The sequence below is a fragment of the Pelophylax lessonae genome (assembly GCF_965119305.1).
Source record: "Pelophylax lessonae genome assembly, chromosome: 8".
Lineage (NCBI taxonomy): Eukaryota > Metazoa > Chordata > Amphibia > Anura > Ranidae > Pelophylax > Pelophylax lessonae.
In genome coordinates this window covers 41,471,154-41,489,627 of record NC_138775.1, presented here as the reverse complement: position 1 = coordinate 41,489,627, position 18,474 = coordinate 41,471,154, and the positions used below count along the sequence as shown (strand labels likewise).

Sequence of the window (18,474 nt, the reverse complement as noted above, 5' to 3'; positions counted from 1 at the left end):
CATACAATGAGCAATGTGCAATCCGTAGACCCTTGGTATTCATGGTAGACCTGGGTAAATCCCAATTAGCCACTTTGTTCATGAATACATTCTACGAGAGTCTCATATTTTGTACTACCTCCCATTTTGGCTTTATAAACTGGAAGTAAATACGGGACAAGAGTCTACCGCAAACTACTCTAGGACCTACACAAGTGAGATATATTTCTCACTCTAAGAGAGGATGACATATTATTTGTCATTGAGACAGTAGTATGCCAATTTGAGTTCACTTGGCTGTTGCTATTGGAACCTTTTGGCATATATCTTTTAATGCTTTTAGACTGGTGTTTGGCCATTCATATGGATTATTTAGGACAGCCTATTCAAACATTTTTAGTCATTCTATTAGGACAATCATCATCAAACCATAAACACTGGAGTTAAAAACTTACCTTCAAGGTGGGTCTTTGTAAGCGTCTTAGCTTGGACTTTTTATATACATATTATTGTTTTAAGTAACCTCTTTTTTTTGGAACTCATAATATATAGTGACATTCTCTTCCTGACAGTTGTATCATCTGCTAGTGTTGTTGTGCTTCTGTGTGACCCCAGTGTTTTTCCCTGGGTTGTAGCTCTGTTTCTCTGACTCTTGGCGGTGACAGAGGACTAAAAGTCAATACATGGGATTTTTACACTGTTCTTACTAGATGGCGGTTTATGGAGCTTCTACATGTTAGCCTGAGTAGGTATTGCTCTGCCTAATCCTTATGCTAATGTGAAGATGTAAATAAGAATTATTGATGACGCATGCAATATTTTGTTTTTATTGTAGAATTTATGTTTCCAAATGACATACACCCCGAAGAAGAAAAGAAATGCAATTTTGAAACGCGTTGGATATTGTTTACTGAATTGGTAAATCATAGTTATGGGAACAATGTACTGTGACCTATATGGTTATGCAATATCACATGTCTACATCAAAACAGCCACTATAATAAATTTTTTAACAATTTTTTTTCCCTTGATATATAAAATAATACTGTATAGGATTGTATAAAAAAAATATTGCTGTATGTTCAACATTTTCCCCAAAATTCGCCTTCAAAAGCCGTTCTAAAAGGGTTAAAACTTGTGCTGGCTCTATTTGCCTGGCTTCTTAGATTGGACTGGTGTTTCCTGAATAATCTGTTCATCCCTGGCCTATACTTTCTCAGATATGGCAGAGAGAATATGTCTACTCACCAGAAGAGATGGGGACATTATATTTGTCAGAGTACCGCCTCCGCATGGGTCCCACATTGTGGATGCTGGTGGTTGTAATAACAGAAGGTCCCTGGGTTAGAGGAGTAAGTGGTGTGGTTGGGGTGGTGGGAGTATGAGGTAAACTTTGAGGGGATGGTTCTGATGCAGTCTTTGATAGGGTGGCACTGGATACCAGGTTCAGCTGTAAACAATCATAATAGAAAAAAAAATAATGGTTTAATCTTAAATCTCTGCAAATTGTACTGTTCTCTGGCAAACGTATTCATCATTTTAATTCATGTTTACATACAAGCCCCCACCTTATAATTCCAAAAACGTGCAAGCCCTGGTTATTTGGTGTTAATGGGGACTTGCTAAAAATGTCAGATTTAAACTTTGCTAAAACTTGCAAGGTGTATGTAAACAGAGTCTGCACTTGGAAGATAAACCTTTAGCTTGCTTTGATTTGTGAATTCATAGCGTTACCATCCATGCTTTCACAATATTTTTTTTATATATATATATTTCTTGCTAAAATTTTAAAATGTTTTCATATTTTAACATTATTTATGCAAATGATAAAAGTAATAAGATTTTTATCAACTTACAGATTATCATTTGTCTAGTCTTTAACTACCATACCTATCAATATTACTCAGATCTAGCAGCTGCAAGGGGCACTTATACCGGTGGGATAATTGGGCCTGAACAATTACTGAGGAAGGGCTGGGTTACCAGAAGCTAGCCATCTTTTCAAGCCATATTTACCACAGCTTCCAGAATTTTTCTGGGCATCTACCAGTTTATTTCAGTTTCTCGATAGAAAGTGTATTGTGCATCTCTCTAAACCACTCCTCGGCTGTGGGGCTGAGGATATGTGTAATAAGGTACCCAAGTATACCCAAAAAAGGGTTGCGCCCAAGGGAGATGCCAAATAAAGTGTTCAGTGTAGATATCACATCATTCATGTAACTAAACAATTCTAGACACTACCATGGAAGGTAAATCAGAGCATCTTAGTTTTTCCCACATTTACAGCAGTTGGAGGCATTACGCACTCCAATTTTAAATAACTAAGGTGTATGGTATGTCCTATGTAGGATAAACAACTGGGTTAGTCTGCCCTACTGTGATAAGGACATTTTGGGTAACTTACTAAGAATTTCCTCCCTCTAATCCTCTGGGATATAACCTAGGTTTTGTTCCCACCTACATTTACTGAGGGAAATTAGGTAGCTATTTAGTCAGTAAAACTATATATGTGGTGAGAAATCAGACCACGCCTGGTCCAGAGTGTTAAACACTGAGATTGTGTTAATTCTTATCAGCTGTAATTTCTCTTGGATATGCAATGCATGTTTAGCTGAAGGTATTGAAGAAAGATTTGTTAACTCCAAACTTAATTGTTGGAAAAGGTTCAAAACTCCATTCTTAGGACAGCCATTGTATGGACATCGGCTTGTTGCCATTGGAGAAAAACCTCAAAAGACTGCTGTGTCTTTGGGAAATTGCAAAGTCATAAGATTAATTCTTCCAGATAAAGTAACCAGAAATGCCATTACGTTTTTTTTAAAGTACAGCAGTGGTATCCTACAAGGTCAGTTATGTGGAGTATATAATATCTGCAGCATCCACACCATTAGCTGCAGAAGCCTACACCAAACATGTAAATTTTCTCCTAAACTGTTGTATCAGTGGTGTGAGATTGAGAGAAAGTACTTTTCAATGCATATGGAAATATAAATATATCTATATATTTAAAAGTAGACACCACCTGGATATGTGACATAAGGTTCTCCAGTAGTTGTATCAGCGGATCTATGGGTAAAAGTATTGAAGTGCCCCAGTTTATTAGTAATTCAGATTAGTGCTTAATGTCTTCAATGATGGACATGGAATTGGACAAAGACCTGTGTGTGTATGCAGGTGAACAGTAATGCATCACATGCATACAGTGCAATTTTGTCCTCTTGTGTACTCTGAATAAATCCTGATACCTGCCAGGATTGTTGCATAAGAGCAGAAAAGGGCCCAATCACTGGGGCAAACAAGAGGGGGTACAGGGAAAACTAGATTAGTATGGGTCACACATTCATCCACAGGCTACAGGATGAGAATAAAGGAGCTTTACCAATTTTAAATAAGATCCCCCAAATCCAAACATTTCCAAAGATACTTGCTTGGTACATAAACACACTCAAACAGCAAATTCAGGATATGTATTTTAGTCACTTTAGACTAATTGACTGAAAACCAACCAGTAACCCCTTTTTTAAAATTTCACATGTGGTAGATGCAGTTTGATGATGTATATGTCTATGTTTGTTTTTGGTCAAGTCTAAGTGTGCTTTTTTTTGGTTCATAAATGACCATGTCTGGCTAAGAGCCAATTTGAGCATCTACAAATAAAATCATCATTCAGACTATTACCTTTTTTATTTTTATTATTTGGCATGGTCATCCAGTGAGGTGGGATTTAAGTGTCTGTTTTTTACTGTGATCTCACATGCAGCCTGATCAGCCCCACCCAACTCCCAAGTTCTTATCTTGGACTACAAAACAATTACTTTCTAAGTAGTAGGGATATGGAGAGGAATTTAGTAGTTTATCAAAAGGTAGTTGGTCAGAGCTGACACCATTTCTTGTAATCTTAGCCCACAAAATCCAGTATTTTGTCAGCCCCACAACAGAAAATCGGAAGTTATATCCATTTTTTCTCTTTAAAGATGTGTTGCAAAGATTAATTACATGTTTTTGCCATGATATACACTATGGGGTTGATTTACTAAGAACAAATAGGCTGTTCACTCTGAACAGTGAATTTTCACTATGCAATATAATTTTACCTTGGCTTAGTGAATGAGGTGAAACTCTGTTGACTTCCATTATCCAATCATTTGCAAGAAAAAAATGTTGTTTTGTAAAATTCCCTTGCTTGCCACCGGGTATTCTTTGCGATTTAAATTTTTACCACATGCACTAAGTTAAAATTGCATTACAAAGAAAAAAAATAAAATACTTTGCAAAATAAACATGCTCTCTTGCTTTAGTAAAGCAACCCGGTAGCTCCAGTAAAGTACCGATTTAGACAGTACCTTTAATATGCCCACTTAATACTTTTTAGCACAAGCTTTTGAGAAAACTTTGGTTCTCTTTGTAGTTAATAAAGAAAATAAAGTATTCCTGACAACTTGCACTAGAATGTACAGAGTTAGTCAACAAAAAAATAATGTCTAGGTTTTCACTTTACTGCTATCTATGGCATGGTACAACACTTTGCTACTCTTTAAACCCAAACGCTTTTTTTTTTTTTATAAGCAACCAGAGACATTAAAATGGTAAAGCTAATTACAACCCACCCATAGATCACTGTGACACCATGAAATTTAAAACATGACTCTGTGATGTTAGATTTGGGCAGACTTTAAACAAACTGCCACTGTGTAAACCATATGCATACAATGCTTCTCACCCCACATGCAATTTAAATATACACTTTCATTTGTTGATTTAATGTAACGTCAGACTGATGTTTAGCTTTAATGTGAACAGTGTAAACATGGCTTTCATAAATGGATAGCGTCTCCAGAACTTAAAACCCTGATATGAATGTGAACTGGCACAAAGCACATTTGTAGGTGTGCTTTACATTAAACAGAACACAAAGTTCATTTTTTTGCTGTTATTTTCTTGAGATTTATCCAGAATATATAAATCAATTGCTACATACGGGACCGTGTTACATTCTGCAATCAGTCAGTCTTATTACAATGTCAAGCTTTTATTTCTTTCAAACAATAAATTAGTTATACGTAGAGTATTTCTGCTTTAAAAAAAAAAAAATGTATAACTGTATTATTGCCATTAAATACAATTTGCCAGCCTTAACAGAGGAATTGTGCAAGTCGGTGCCAAAAAATATGAAGTCATGTTATGAAAAGGTACAGTATATGGTATTAATCAAGAAAACCTCAGTTTTTCATTAATTGATTCCAAAGAAGGGGACCTTATCAGAGAGCTATTTTAAAATCCATCTTGTAAAGGGCATAGATCTATCAGAGTGAAGGAGATAGGGGTCAGCAATCCTAAATCAAAGCAAAATATATATATATTTTTTTAAATTTTTTTAAATGGAGACATGAGCTAATTTTTCAGAAAGTCTTTGAGCAAAATAAACTGTTTTAAAAGGAATTTTTATCCTGACAAACTTTGAACGGCAACTGCATCCTATACCATGACCTTTTAAGTTTATCAATATAACTCCACTCACATTACCCAAGCAGTTCCCTGTATCATTCGAGCTGTGATTTAATGATAATCCCCAGCGAACAGGCAAGTAATGCAGCCTTTTAACAGTTTATTATAGAAACGTCTATGTTACTCCTTATTAAATGGGATGCAGATGTTTGGGGTTTTTTTTAACCGGCTGAACAAAAATGCACGTGCACTTGGTACAAATTTCATCTGGGTCTCACACATTTCACCTGGTATTACAGTCTGAAGCTTATATAATTCTGTATTGTTGCCAAGGATGATCAAATACCATTGATCTGGAAAGAATAGTCACTTGAAACTGTTTTTTTTTTTTTTTTTTACTAATAATAAGGCAGTATATGGGCTGCCGCTGACTTTCAAGGTCAAAAGATACACTTGAGAACTGAAAAAAAAGACAGCTCTACAGGGCATACACAATCAAGTGAATATGCATCTTTTTATTGACAAGTGATACAAATGCCCATAGACACTGTTGCCACCCAAGACACATCCAACTATTCTACAATCATTGCATATGACGACATGTGCTACCACTAAGGCCACATCAGCTGAGATGGAAAAGTGTCATGTAGTCAAATCAGAATCTGTAAAGCAGGCAATATATGGTGCAATTTTCTTTCCACAACCACTGGTTGCAGGAAAGGAAATGGCTCGATTTCCCCCATCAACACAGTGTTGATGGGAGAATCCTCCCATGGAGCTACTGTGTTCTGCAAGCAAGGGGGCATGGACAGCCATCCCTTCCTGAAAAACACACAGTAATTATTGCTAGCACTATAGCCGTTATCAATAATCACATGAAAAATCCAACATGCTGGTTGTACCCAAGTCGATGAATGAATCAACTTGGGTACAATCAGCCTGGCCATAGATGGTTCCAATCTTGGCCGCTCCCTGCTGAACTGGACAAGATTCGAACCATCTATGTCCGGCCTAAGAGCCTAAAGTATATCTAAACCCAAAAACAAAGTATTTATATATTGCAGCTATTATTAGAAGTGGTGGCTGCATTTGTTTTTGTTTTTTGTGACTTCTTTCACCCTTCATTTTTACCTCGCAATGCTGCAAATAATATGCTCCCTGTCTATTTGCACCTACACTCACATCTTCATGGTATCTATTGGGGCACCCTTAATTCTCACACAGGCTGGACTTCAAACATGTATGCCCTTGTTCATCTACATAACATAGTAAATTGATGGGACTAGTAGTTCACAAAAGACACATAACATTGCTTATGCTATATTTTAGGCTTACAGGAAGCGAGAAGCATTTCTGGCAAGATCAACACATATTTTCTGTCATTCCTATTTATGTTCGTAGTCTAAAAAAAAGTAAACAAACGCAATCTAAGTACAAGGAGGATGCAACATATTACATTTTGGATTTAGATACACTTTAATGCATAAGGAGAAGGAGAGTAGTAAAGTGTACCTTTCACAGAGCACTTTTGTGGGATAAGCTGAATCCCAGCATATTCATTTTCTAGAAAGAGGAGGAAGCCAATTGGTTCCTAGAGACAGCAATGTGGTTGTGGAGGTAGCGAGGTGACATCACCATACTGTACCAGCACTGCTTCTTATCTGAACCAAAGCCTTACACATACTATTCTTTCCACACACAGCAATACTACAAAATGGCATCAGATGAATACTGCAGGTATAGGGCACTGCAGATCTAGAAGCATTTGCACATGCTGAAGTTCCACCTCTGACATAAGTAAAAGATGAAGCTTGATGCCCAAAGCACCAAATCAGATGCCAGATGTAATTTTTCAGGGCTGACTACGAAATGAATGCTGATACCTCATTGGTTGTTTGTCACAATGTGCATTTCAGTATTATCATGCAGTGCTTTATGTGTAATAATGGGATTTTTGACTTACCATAAAATACATTTCTCTGATGTTCATTGACGAACACAGCTCCTGATATTCATAACCATTGGGTTATACTGCCCCCTACAGGAGTAGGAAACTAGGCAGAAAAAAAGTCTGACTACGCCTATGGGCAGTCCCAGGGGGTATAATACCTCTCTCTGCTATAGGTACTCAGTTTTGTTACAAGCAGTGTTAGAGAAAATACAACTCTACAGAGGGGTGGGTGCAGTGTCGGTCAATGAACATCAGAGAAATGGATTTTACAGTAAGTCAAAAATCCTATTTTCTCTTTCGTTCATTGACGGACAAAGCTCCTGATATTCTTAACCATTGGGACGTCCCAAAGCAGTGTAAAACATAAGGGGTGGGAACAGCAAAAACTCCCTAGGCTAAAAACAGTAGCCAACCAAGGAACAGGGGCTCAACCAAAACAACTGGAGCCCAAAAACAATACACCCTCAAAGAGGACCAAAACCTCCAAACAGCAGCCTGCAAAACCTTGTGGAAAAATAGGCCAACACATCCATTTTATAGAACTTTGTGAAAATGTGCACCGATGACCAGGTGGCCGACTTGCAAACCTGCGTCACTGGCGCCTGATAACAGAAGGCCCAGAAGGCACTAAGCGCCCAAGTAGAGTGCTCCTTGATAGGGAAAGGAGGAACCTGACACCTCATGCAATAGGCCTAAATCACCGTCTGTCTGATCCATCTGGGAATGGTCGCAGAGGAAGTGGACAACCCTGCCCAAGACCCATCCGTAGGCACAAATAGTGAGTCTGACCACATCCAAGGCATTTCCTTAGAATATTTTGGCCTGTGACACAGAGAAGGCAATACAATGTCTTCATTCAAATGGAAATCAGAAACAACCTTTGGAAGGAATGATGGACAGGGGCAAAGAACAACCTTAGCTCTGTGAACCACCAAGTTAGGTAAACAACAGGATAACACCGCCAGTCAACACAATGTCTTCATTCCTACCTTCTGAGACAGCGTAAACAAGGGAATCCCCCAAAGCTTCTCAAAGGTAAACTTCTGGATGACCGAAAGCCCTAAATTAAGGTCCCAAGGTGGCAATGGAGACCGCACTGGAGGAACCAAATGGCAAACACCCTGAAGAAAGGAGTGTGTGGCCGAGGGTCATTGAAAGAAGCCACCAATGCCGACACTTGGCCTTTGATGGTACTCAAGGCCAATTTCTGTTCAACTCCCCCGTGAAGGAAGGTCAAGATCTGAACCACTGAGAAGAAGCGAGGATGAACCCCAAGGGACTCACACCACGTGATGTGCGTCTTCAATCGTACAATGGTAGATCTTCCTAGAAGGAGATGTCCTAGCTTTTAACAGCGTTGAAATCACTGATTCAGACCAACCCCCTATCTTTCAGTACCTGGCTTTCAACAGCCAAGCCATCAAAGCCAGCAACTGTAAAGCAGGGTGGAAGACTGGCCCTTGGGACAGCAGATCCTCCCTGAGAGGAAGCTTCCAAGGAACGACAGCCAGCCACACCAAATCGGTGTAGCAATCCCTGCGAGGCCAGTCGGGGCCCACTACGATGACCGGAATTCCTTCTGCCTCTATCCTGCGTAGAAGGCTTGGCAGAATCTTGAGAGGAGGGAAGGCGTAAATCAGAGGATATTGACCCCACCAGCGAGTCCGGCAGAGGATCCCGTGACTATGCCACGAACCTCTGCAATTTTCTGTTGAGCCAAGACACCAACAGATCCACCTCGGGGATGCCCCACCGGAGACACAACTGATAAAACACCTCCGGGTGAAGAGACCATTCCCCCAGGACCAACGCCTGCCAACTGATGTAATCCGCCTGCCAGTTTTCCAGCCCTGGAATGTGTACGGCGGAAAGGGCTGTAACTAAGGTTCTGTCCACCTGAGAATGCCGGCTACCTCCAGAGCTCCTTGGTGATTGTCATAAGCCATGGCTGTGGAATTGTCTCATTGAATGCACACTGGACATCCTTGGAGATGATCCATCCAATGTTCCAGGCACAGTCTGATCACTCCGAGCTCCAGGATATTGATCGGTAGTCTGGACTCTTCCAGGGTTCAGACCCCCTGAGCAGAATTTCTGTCGAGAATGCCTCCCCAACCCAACAGGCTGGCATCCGTGGTGACCACCGTTCAATACAAGGGGAAGAAGGATTTACCCTGCCGGAGAACGAAGCCACCAGATGAGGGACCCTTTTTCACCCCGGCTCAGCTGGAATTGGTTGTCCAGAGACTGCAGAGTCTTGTCCCATATGATCAGATTCTCCTTTGCAGGGACCTCGTATGAAACCGTGCAAACGGGACTGCCTTGAAGGTAGACACCATTGTCCCTCTCCTCCCCTGATCTAAGAACTACAGCGGGAGGGGCTAAGAATCCCCTGCCGACGTTAGCCGGGAGGAGGGAAGAAAAGGAGAAGAGCAGCGGGCAGCCACGTGAGCGCTGAGTGGCACTCTGAAATAAGGCATGAAGCTGCATATTTTTTTATAAAGCACATACACTGGGGCACATATCTTAATCTAAGACAGGGGATTCTAGGAATAAGACACCGTTATTTTAGCAGGATTTAGTATTATAGAAAGAGGAGGGGAGGGGTTTAGAGCAAATCAGCACTGAGACTAGCTGACTAGGAGGGAGGGAAGGGGGAGAGAGGAGATACAGCAGGCTGATGGAGGCACATAAACTGACCACAGTATCATGGATCAGCAGCCATAATAAGCGTGGTCAGGGGGCAGCACCAGGCAGGATCAACCAGGTATTATAGAAAGGACAAATTACACAGCACAAGCTGTGCTGTTATTCATGTTTTTAAAGAACAAGATCTTTTTTTTTAGGGTTACAACCACTTTAATAATCTTCACAAGTCTTGTGAACAATATTTCTTGTCGGTGGGAAGGAGGGAAATGGATAAAGCCCAAGGGAAGGTGGAATGCCTTGTCAATGAGATGAAAGCAGGCAAACTACTACAAATATGAAATGCAGGTTAGAACACCTGCAGCAGGCTTTGAAACCATCCTTTTACATCTAAATCTCAGGCTGCTCTATCAGGCAAAGCTTTGGTACTTCCTAGTAGTGCCAAGGCTTGCTGTCCCGTCCAACATAATGCACATTCCTGCTGGCCAGTGAGACTGTCTGTCATAATGATAGGCCAATTTAAATGTGTGGGGGTAGGGCACATCAACAAGTTCAGGAACTACACGGAAAAACTTCACCTGTCAAAGCACCCTGGATTTGATCATGACAGGAGGCTTTGGGAGGGTGCTCAAGATGTGTGCCAGCACCTCTGCATGTCTTCTTTTCATAGGTGTAGCAATGGGGTTGATTTACTAAAACTGGTGAGTTCAAAATCAGGTGCAGCTGTGCATTGGAGCCAATCAGCTTGTAACTTGTGGAACTTTTGTAAGCTTGTTCAATTATGCTTTGAAAAAAAAAAAAAAAACTGGAAGCTGCACCATATTTTGTGATCTCCAATTTAGCTAATTTGAATCTAAATTTAAGTGTCACTTTCCTTGACAAATATACTACTAACCTTCAGAAAATACAGGTTGTTTACCTTTGGCATAAATACTTTTTAAATCATTGACCCAGAACAAGCCTGCAGCTAGGATGTGGCTATTGTTCCATTTCAGTCACTGTGAAAGTACTGAAGTACTGGATCATCATAACATGCAGGTAACTAGCATTATCTAAAGGAAAGGCCTGCAGTGGCAGCCTACATATTTTTTCAATATAGGCTTTCCTTTAATGGAGAAAAAATGAAAAAGGGGTACAAAAGTGTTAGCATTTGTAAAGAGGCCTGAACAAAAGGCTATCCGAACAGCCTTGAAAAATGACAGAAATTCACGCCCACCGCTGGGTCGCCACTATCAGAAGACAGCAGCCAATCTTGGCTAATTACCAGCTGAAATTGTATTGTAAGGACTCTAATTAGGAGATGCTTATGTAGGGGATCTGTTGATTAGGCAGCACATACGAATGACCCCGAACGTCAGCGAGTGGCAGCACAGGGTGTAGCCGAAATATTTTGCTGAAACAGTAATCTGATTTTTAAGATGGGAGGCAGCAATATTTGTAATAATAGCTATGAGGTAAACTAATTAAAAGACAGATCCTGGAGGAAAAGACTGGGGCTTGCTGCAGCTGAGCCTGTTCCAAAACAAAGTGCCAAATCTCTACAGTGGAGCAGCAGCGGAGTGGAAAAATGTCTGCCTGACCCCTGCTCCTGCTATTAATGTGCAGGAAAACTAATGACACATATACATATTCCCACAAAATTGTTCTAATTGCTAATTTGCCAAAGGAGCCCAGTTTCCAAATTAAACATGACTGCAATCTGTGAGGAAATAGAGAACAAAAAAAGGAGCTGCAAGCGCCGAGTATTTCATCGTCCACATATATTTGTAGGCGTAAAAGACAGTTTGATGAAATGCTGACCTTGTCAATTGTTATGGAAGTGTTTTATTCCCTTTTTGCTCCCTATCCCACTTATTTATTCTTCAGAACAGGGAGACTAGAGCCGGGTACAAAAGGGCCGAATGTCAGGAGACATTCGACCGTTCAAAAAAAAAAACAGCCGTCATTCGACCTGTGCCTATGACGCTCTATCAACCGTCAGTATTAGGGAATCCCTCCTGCTGCGCTATTGTATTGACAGCGAAAGGTTTCCCAACCATCAAAATACAAAGATCACTGCAGTCAGCTATAGCCACCGGCACTGATCGAAAAAATTAAACCAACAGGCTGGTTGTACTAGATCGGCCTAAACAGGCTGGTTGTACCAGATCGGCTTCAGTATAATCAGCCTGCCCATAGATTCATCAAAATTTGGCTGATTCCTGCTGACATTCCTGAATTTTGAACCGAATATGGCCGGCTTTACTCAAACATTACTGGCTTGTCCCAGAATATAGTGAAAAGTGGACCTGACCCCATTCAATACTGCGTAAGTTGGCTGGCATTCATTTAATAAAGTCCACTGTTTAAAAAGCATGTCTCAGCAAATGTTTTACTTTTACATTTGATCCTGTAGCAAGAAACAGCTTTTATTATTCCCAGTGTAAAATCTATGCATGTGCAACTGCTGGGTGGTCTTATTCAACTGATGTAGGGACTTCCCCAGAACTACATCTTCCAAGAGCCTTTTTCCTACACAGAGTGTGTGGGCAGGCTCTTGGAAATCAAGGTAGCACCACTGTATTGCTGGGTAAGAAATCAACATATACATGTGCAGTGGGACAGAACAGGGGTAAGGACATGCAATGTTTTGTAGTTCAGTAAGCAGGTCTGACAATGCTGCTTTGGATTTCAATTCTGCAAAGGCACTGTGTTTGTCAGCCCAAACAGGAAGCCAGGAGCACACTGGATTTCTTGCAGATCCACAAACAGTTTTCTGTACTTGCAGCAATTTTAAGGGAATAGAATCTGGGGGAACGTGCTGAACATAATTGTGCTTATTTTAATTTTTTTTTTTTGTTATTTTGTCCTGTCGGTACCTTGTTTGATAAGCCCTCCCTCCCCATATTTTGTTTTCTCTTTTCTATCTAAGGAATAACAACTCAAATTGGTAAATTCCCTTCATTTTTTTTCTTGCTGTCTAGAATATCTCTTTTCTTAAAATGATGAATGACTCATCAGTAATTTTCATAAACAGGCAATGATGTAAACCCCTAATCAAAATGGATTTCCATTAACTGTCCTGCTTAGTACACATAATTGTATCTTTTTATTTTTTCTAAATGTATTACATGGGAATAGTAGCCAGAGACCAAGAGGATGTGTTTATATATTGACTTATAGATGGGACTTAACCCTTTGCGGATGGAGTAACAGCGGAAGACATGTTCCTATCTACAAAATTTGCCATCTTGGTGTGGTACTGTATGCTCCAGGGCACAAACATTTGCTATTAACAGCGCCAGTCTACTTAGGGTAGGAATTGATGATTTAATTGCTCTGAAATTCTGGGCATTAATCATTAAAGATTGGAGTCTGCTATAAGGAGTGATAAGCCAGGATATGACCATTTCAAAGGAAAATCTCTGCTGTCAGATCAGGCCACAGCAAAAGCTTCAATAAAGTTTCTACTAGCTTCTTATAGTCTCAGCAATAGGCTTGCTTGAGTGCTGTGCACTTCTGGCCTACTGGTTACTGGTTACTGACTGCCGGACAGCCATGGCTATAGCCTAAATACTGTGGGTGCATTTGTTTCATGATAGTTTATGCGGAATAATGACATATAGAACAATGTAGCAGTAACCATACCCCGTGCATGTAGACAAACATGAAAGTACTGTTGTAAGGCAAGCCATAGATGATTCGATTTTCTTTCCTTCCACCACAAGATTCCCTCCAGTGGAGCTATTGTATTCTGCCGCCAGGGGGGTTGGCGCGGGGAGCCCTCCCGGCTGGCAAAACACGATTACTGCTATAGCTGCCAGCAGTAATCACATGTAAAAAATCCAACAGGCTGGATGTACCTAAGTCAATTGATGGATTGACTTAGGTACAATCAGCCTGCCCAAAGATGGTTCAAAAGATGGTACGAATCTTGGCCAGTCTCTGCTTTACCAGCCATGATTCGATCATCTATGACCTTCATAATGCTTCTATCACTGAAATCAGCCAACATGACATCTAATTAAGTGGTGAAGATTGTATAAAACAACTTGTCAGGCTACAATATGCTACAGAAAAATGGGATGCACACAGGATGCTGACTCACTGTGACCAAAACTAAACCAGGTAAGAAAAGAAGGCTTCAACTCTGCATTCAACCCACAGGAGAGGTCCCTCAAAAGGACTCCAATCAACCACCAAAGGTAAATGTCTAATAAGTACTGAAAATTGCTGACAGCTACCTGGGAATCCACCAGGCATAATAGCATACTGAAGGTCCCAAATCTGCCATTGTTCACCCAGCCAGAAAGTACAAATTCTTTCCTTTAGGCCAAGTTTTAGCCCAAGGTATGCAGCTGAGGTTCATTTTCTGAACTCCTTTTTTCTTATTACAGATAGAAAAAGAAAAAGCCAAACTGAGATAACAGAGGTTGCAATAATACGATTGCATATGTAACTACGTGATATGGTGGAGATTATGATAAGTGCAGTTTTCTAAAATCACATGAACAACATAAGTGTGTACATACCCATAGGCATGTAAAGAATGTAGTATTATGTATAGTATACATTTGACCTAAATTACCTAAATATAACAGACACCATAAGAAGCCCATTACTGAAATTGTACTCGACTATGCTTAATCCAAAACTACACAGAGGCAACTATCTATGAATTTTATCATAAGCCAAGCAAACATTCCTCCTTATGTTTCCATCTTGAAATGCATGTTCCATAATTCCCAAAAATAAAGTGATTAGCTGTTTATTTAATGTTACTAGAAATAAATGGAAGCGTGCAATTATGTTTTCAGCTATAACCATTTCACCAAGCACGCAAATATTGGAGAAAAGTCTAAACACAGAATAATTCAACCATTTTACATTATAGGCCTACTTTGTAACACAGCTTTATGGTATGTTTAATTGCCTGAACATATTTCTATTTATCATATATATTTAGTGTTTTTTTTTTTTTTTTTTCCCTTATATAAACTTAATTATTTTTCCCCCAGAGTGAACAGAAATACACAGGATGGAATATTTAACCAAGCATTTGATTTGAAAATGTTATTTTAAATGTTTTAGGTCAAGTCTGAATCAATGCACTGTCTGCAAAAAAAGAAAAAAAAAACTTAATTACTGTTCAGCCATTAGAAAAAATTATATTGCCTTTTCATGGATGACAGCTGGGTGACGTTTGGGAATACTCAAAGTAATTATCCATACAATATACAAAATATTTTTGACAACTTTTCTAATTAAAACATACTTGATTTTTAATGGACAACACAAACCTCATATGGTAGCAAACCATAAAATGTTGTCTGGCAAACAAATAAAAGGAAATCAATTTTTTTTGATGTTACCAAGTTTTCTTGCTCCTATCCAAACTGCTTCTTGAAACAGTTGCATGTTGTTCCTTGACAATGGTTTTCATGGTACAATTATCAGCCCTATACTGTTTATATTGTGGCAAGGTACTAGGTGACTGGTTTCTGCATAAAGGGACTTTGAGAGTGAAAGTATGCTGTGATCGAACACATGAACTTTACTACGTTTAAGAAGGGTCAGCCTGGGCTAACAGAGCAAATAATTATAAAAAAGCAATAATCAATAATCTCTATGCTTGGCAAACTTAGTATATTAAACCAGCCACAGTATATTAAAACACATGGCAATCAGATTATTGGAATTTGGTAGTAGGATCCAAAAATAAAAAATATTGAAACTTTAAATCCCACCTTATGCTACCACAACTCAATATCTAGACACTTTAACTTACTTACCACAATGCTATAACATCCTACCATACCCAAAATCTAGATACTCTACCACAAACACAAAACACTCTACCATACTCTACTAAAATCTAATATCTAGACACCCTACCACACCTTACCACAGCCCAAGAGCTAGACTTTTTATGATAGCCTACCAAAATCCCATTAATTCTCTACCAAACCAAACCCTACCTAAACCCAGTGGCTAGACTCTCTGCTATACCTTACCATAACACACTATTTAGACACCCTACCATACCCTATCACAACCCCATGATACCCTTTCATACCCTACCACAACCCAATATCCATGCACTCTATCAAACTCTTTAACAACCTTGCATCAAGACTACATACTGTACCCTACAACAACCCCATAACACCCTACTATACCCTACCTTAATCCAATATCTATACATTCTATCATACTTTACCAAAACCTAACATCTAGACCTGATCATACATAACCACAACTTCTTAACACCCTACCCTACGTTACCACAACCCAATATCTAGACACCTTAAATTTCTTTATCAGAACACAATAACTAGACACTTTACCATAATCTATCACAGCCCAATATCTAGATGCTATTTCATACCATACCACAACCCAATATCCTGGTACCCTATCATACCCTACTACAGCCCAATATCTAGATAACTTATTATACCTTATCACACCCCAATACCCTAGCATACCTTACCACAACCCAATAAAACTCTGCTATACCCAATTACAACCCCCGCAACCCCCTACTATACTCTACTGTACTTCAATAAACAGAAAACAAAACATTTTTAGTAGGCATTTTATGGCTGGAGCTTAATATTTTTCTCCTCAGTACTAGAAGACATGGTAAATGTATTCTTCCTAAAATACCTTTCTACTTCACACATATTTGTATGCCTTTCTCAGTTTTCCAATAATTGAAATTTATCAGCCAGAGTATATAAAATATATTCTATTTTTCTACCTCAAAAGACCATTTTGAGAAGAGTTGACAGCGACCAGACAATATGGTATACTCAAAAAGCAAAAAGAGTTGAAAAAATTTGCATCAAAAGGTTTGAAGTTGATTGCTTCCAAGTGAAGACACTTTTCATATACAAATGTATTTTTTTTTTCTTCTTCACTCCACAAATGGTGGCACAACAGTAAATTTACATACGCTAATCCAAACAATCTGTGCATGTGACAATAGCAAAACCTCACACAGGCTGCCTATTGTCGGTTTACATACCAGTGAGCTTTATGTTTGCTTGTAACGACGTTTGAGCTGTCAAAGGTTTGCTTTGGACTCTAAATAAATGGTTAGAAAAGCGCTGTGCGGAAATATTAGACTTTTCTCCAAAGAAAACCTGCTGTGTATGAATTCCAAGGCTATTAATTTTTCAGTCAAAAATATGCATGCTCGTTGCTCATAATAAAGAAGCACTGTGTGGAGCAACGAAGGAAGATAATGTTAACCTGCCTGGTGGAATTCGATCGAGGAGTTAAAAATAAATTTGCAGGGAGGTCTCAGGCAACAGGAATATTATTTAATGAAAAAAAAAAAAAATAAATAAGAGAAAATAAAAATGAAACAGGCCTAAAAGGATTGCTAAACGAACAAATAGAAGTCACCTTATCTAAGACAATCATTGGTAAAGTTGGCTGTACAGATGAGATTTTAAGTGTTAAATCCAACCACCCAATAAACACCTATTTTTTTGGAGGACACAACCCCCCTTCATGATTTCCCTGTAGAATGACGCACAGAAAAAAATGTAAATATTGACTAATATTTACTTTATTCTTAATTTTATTAGCTCTAAACTTCCTTGAAGGGGCTGTAATGACTACCAAACTGCAACACTGTGAAAGCCAGAGGTGTGTAGTAAGTGATGATTGCCAAGATTACAGCAGAACTAAACCCTCCTATCGGTTTCAGCCAAGGAAGCTTCCATCTGTCTGATTTTCAAATGCCATGATGCTGTGCATGTGATCAGTTATGACACCAGCCATTTGATGATTTGACAGTTTGGTTGAGAGCACAACCAATGTGACAGTTACATTCCCAGCACATGCCGATAACATGTGTTATCGGCATAAGTTTTTTTTAACTGTTAAATCGATGGGTTTAGTTCCACTTTAAAGTGTAAATTCAACCGAACCTGTATTTTCTTTTGGACGGAGTGGGGAACATTTCGACTCTTTTGAATTTGCACTGTTGCCTGCATTCTCATTATAGAGATTTCCCTTTTTCCTCTGCTGGTGAAAATGCTGTCACTGAGCCAAAAACGGGTGAAAAATCTCTAAGGAGGACAGCAATAAGATATTTTATTGCTGCTGTGTCTCTCTTAGAGGGACTTTCCCTCACTTTCTACCCCTATAACAATGCTGTCACTGAAACAGGAAGCAAAGGGCAATCATTACATTGCGGCCACTGAAAAAAGCAGATGTATTAACCGTTCTTCACTCTACCTAGACCAAAAAATCTTTTTGGCTTGGGTTTTACTTTAATACCTAAGCTCAAATGACTGGGGCAACAACTAAAGGGATTTGTGACAGGAGGCTGCCATTGCCAATTTTCTTCTTAAAATGCTAACTGTCTGGCTGCTATTCTAATACTTTGATGCATTCAGAGTCAGTGATCCAGGAGAAGCATACAGATTAGTTGTGACTTTGTTTGCTGCATACAAATT

General features: G+C 39.3%; 1 protein-coding gene across 1 annotated transcript in view; it reads right to left on the bottom strand.

Annotated features, from left to right (window-relative positions):
• The window catches only part of FOXP1 (forkhead box P1), a 1,279,200-nt gene that overhangs the window by 26,927 nt on the left and 1,233,799 nt on the right, over positions 1-18,474 (bottom strand). The window contains exon 15 of the mRNA XM_082265551.1: positions 1,228-1,429. Coding sequence (XP_082121677.1) covers positions 1,228-1,429 — 202 coding nt within the window. The remainder of the gene's footprint in view (positions 1-1,227; positions 1,430-18,474) is intronic.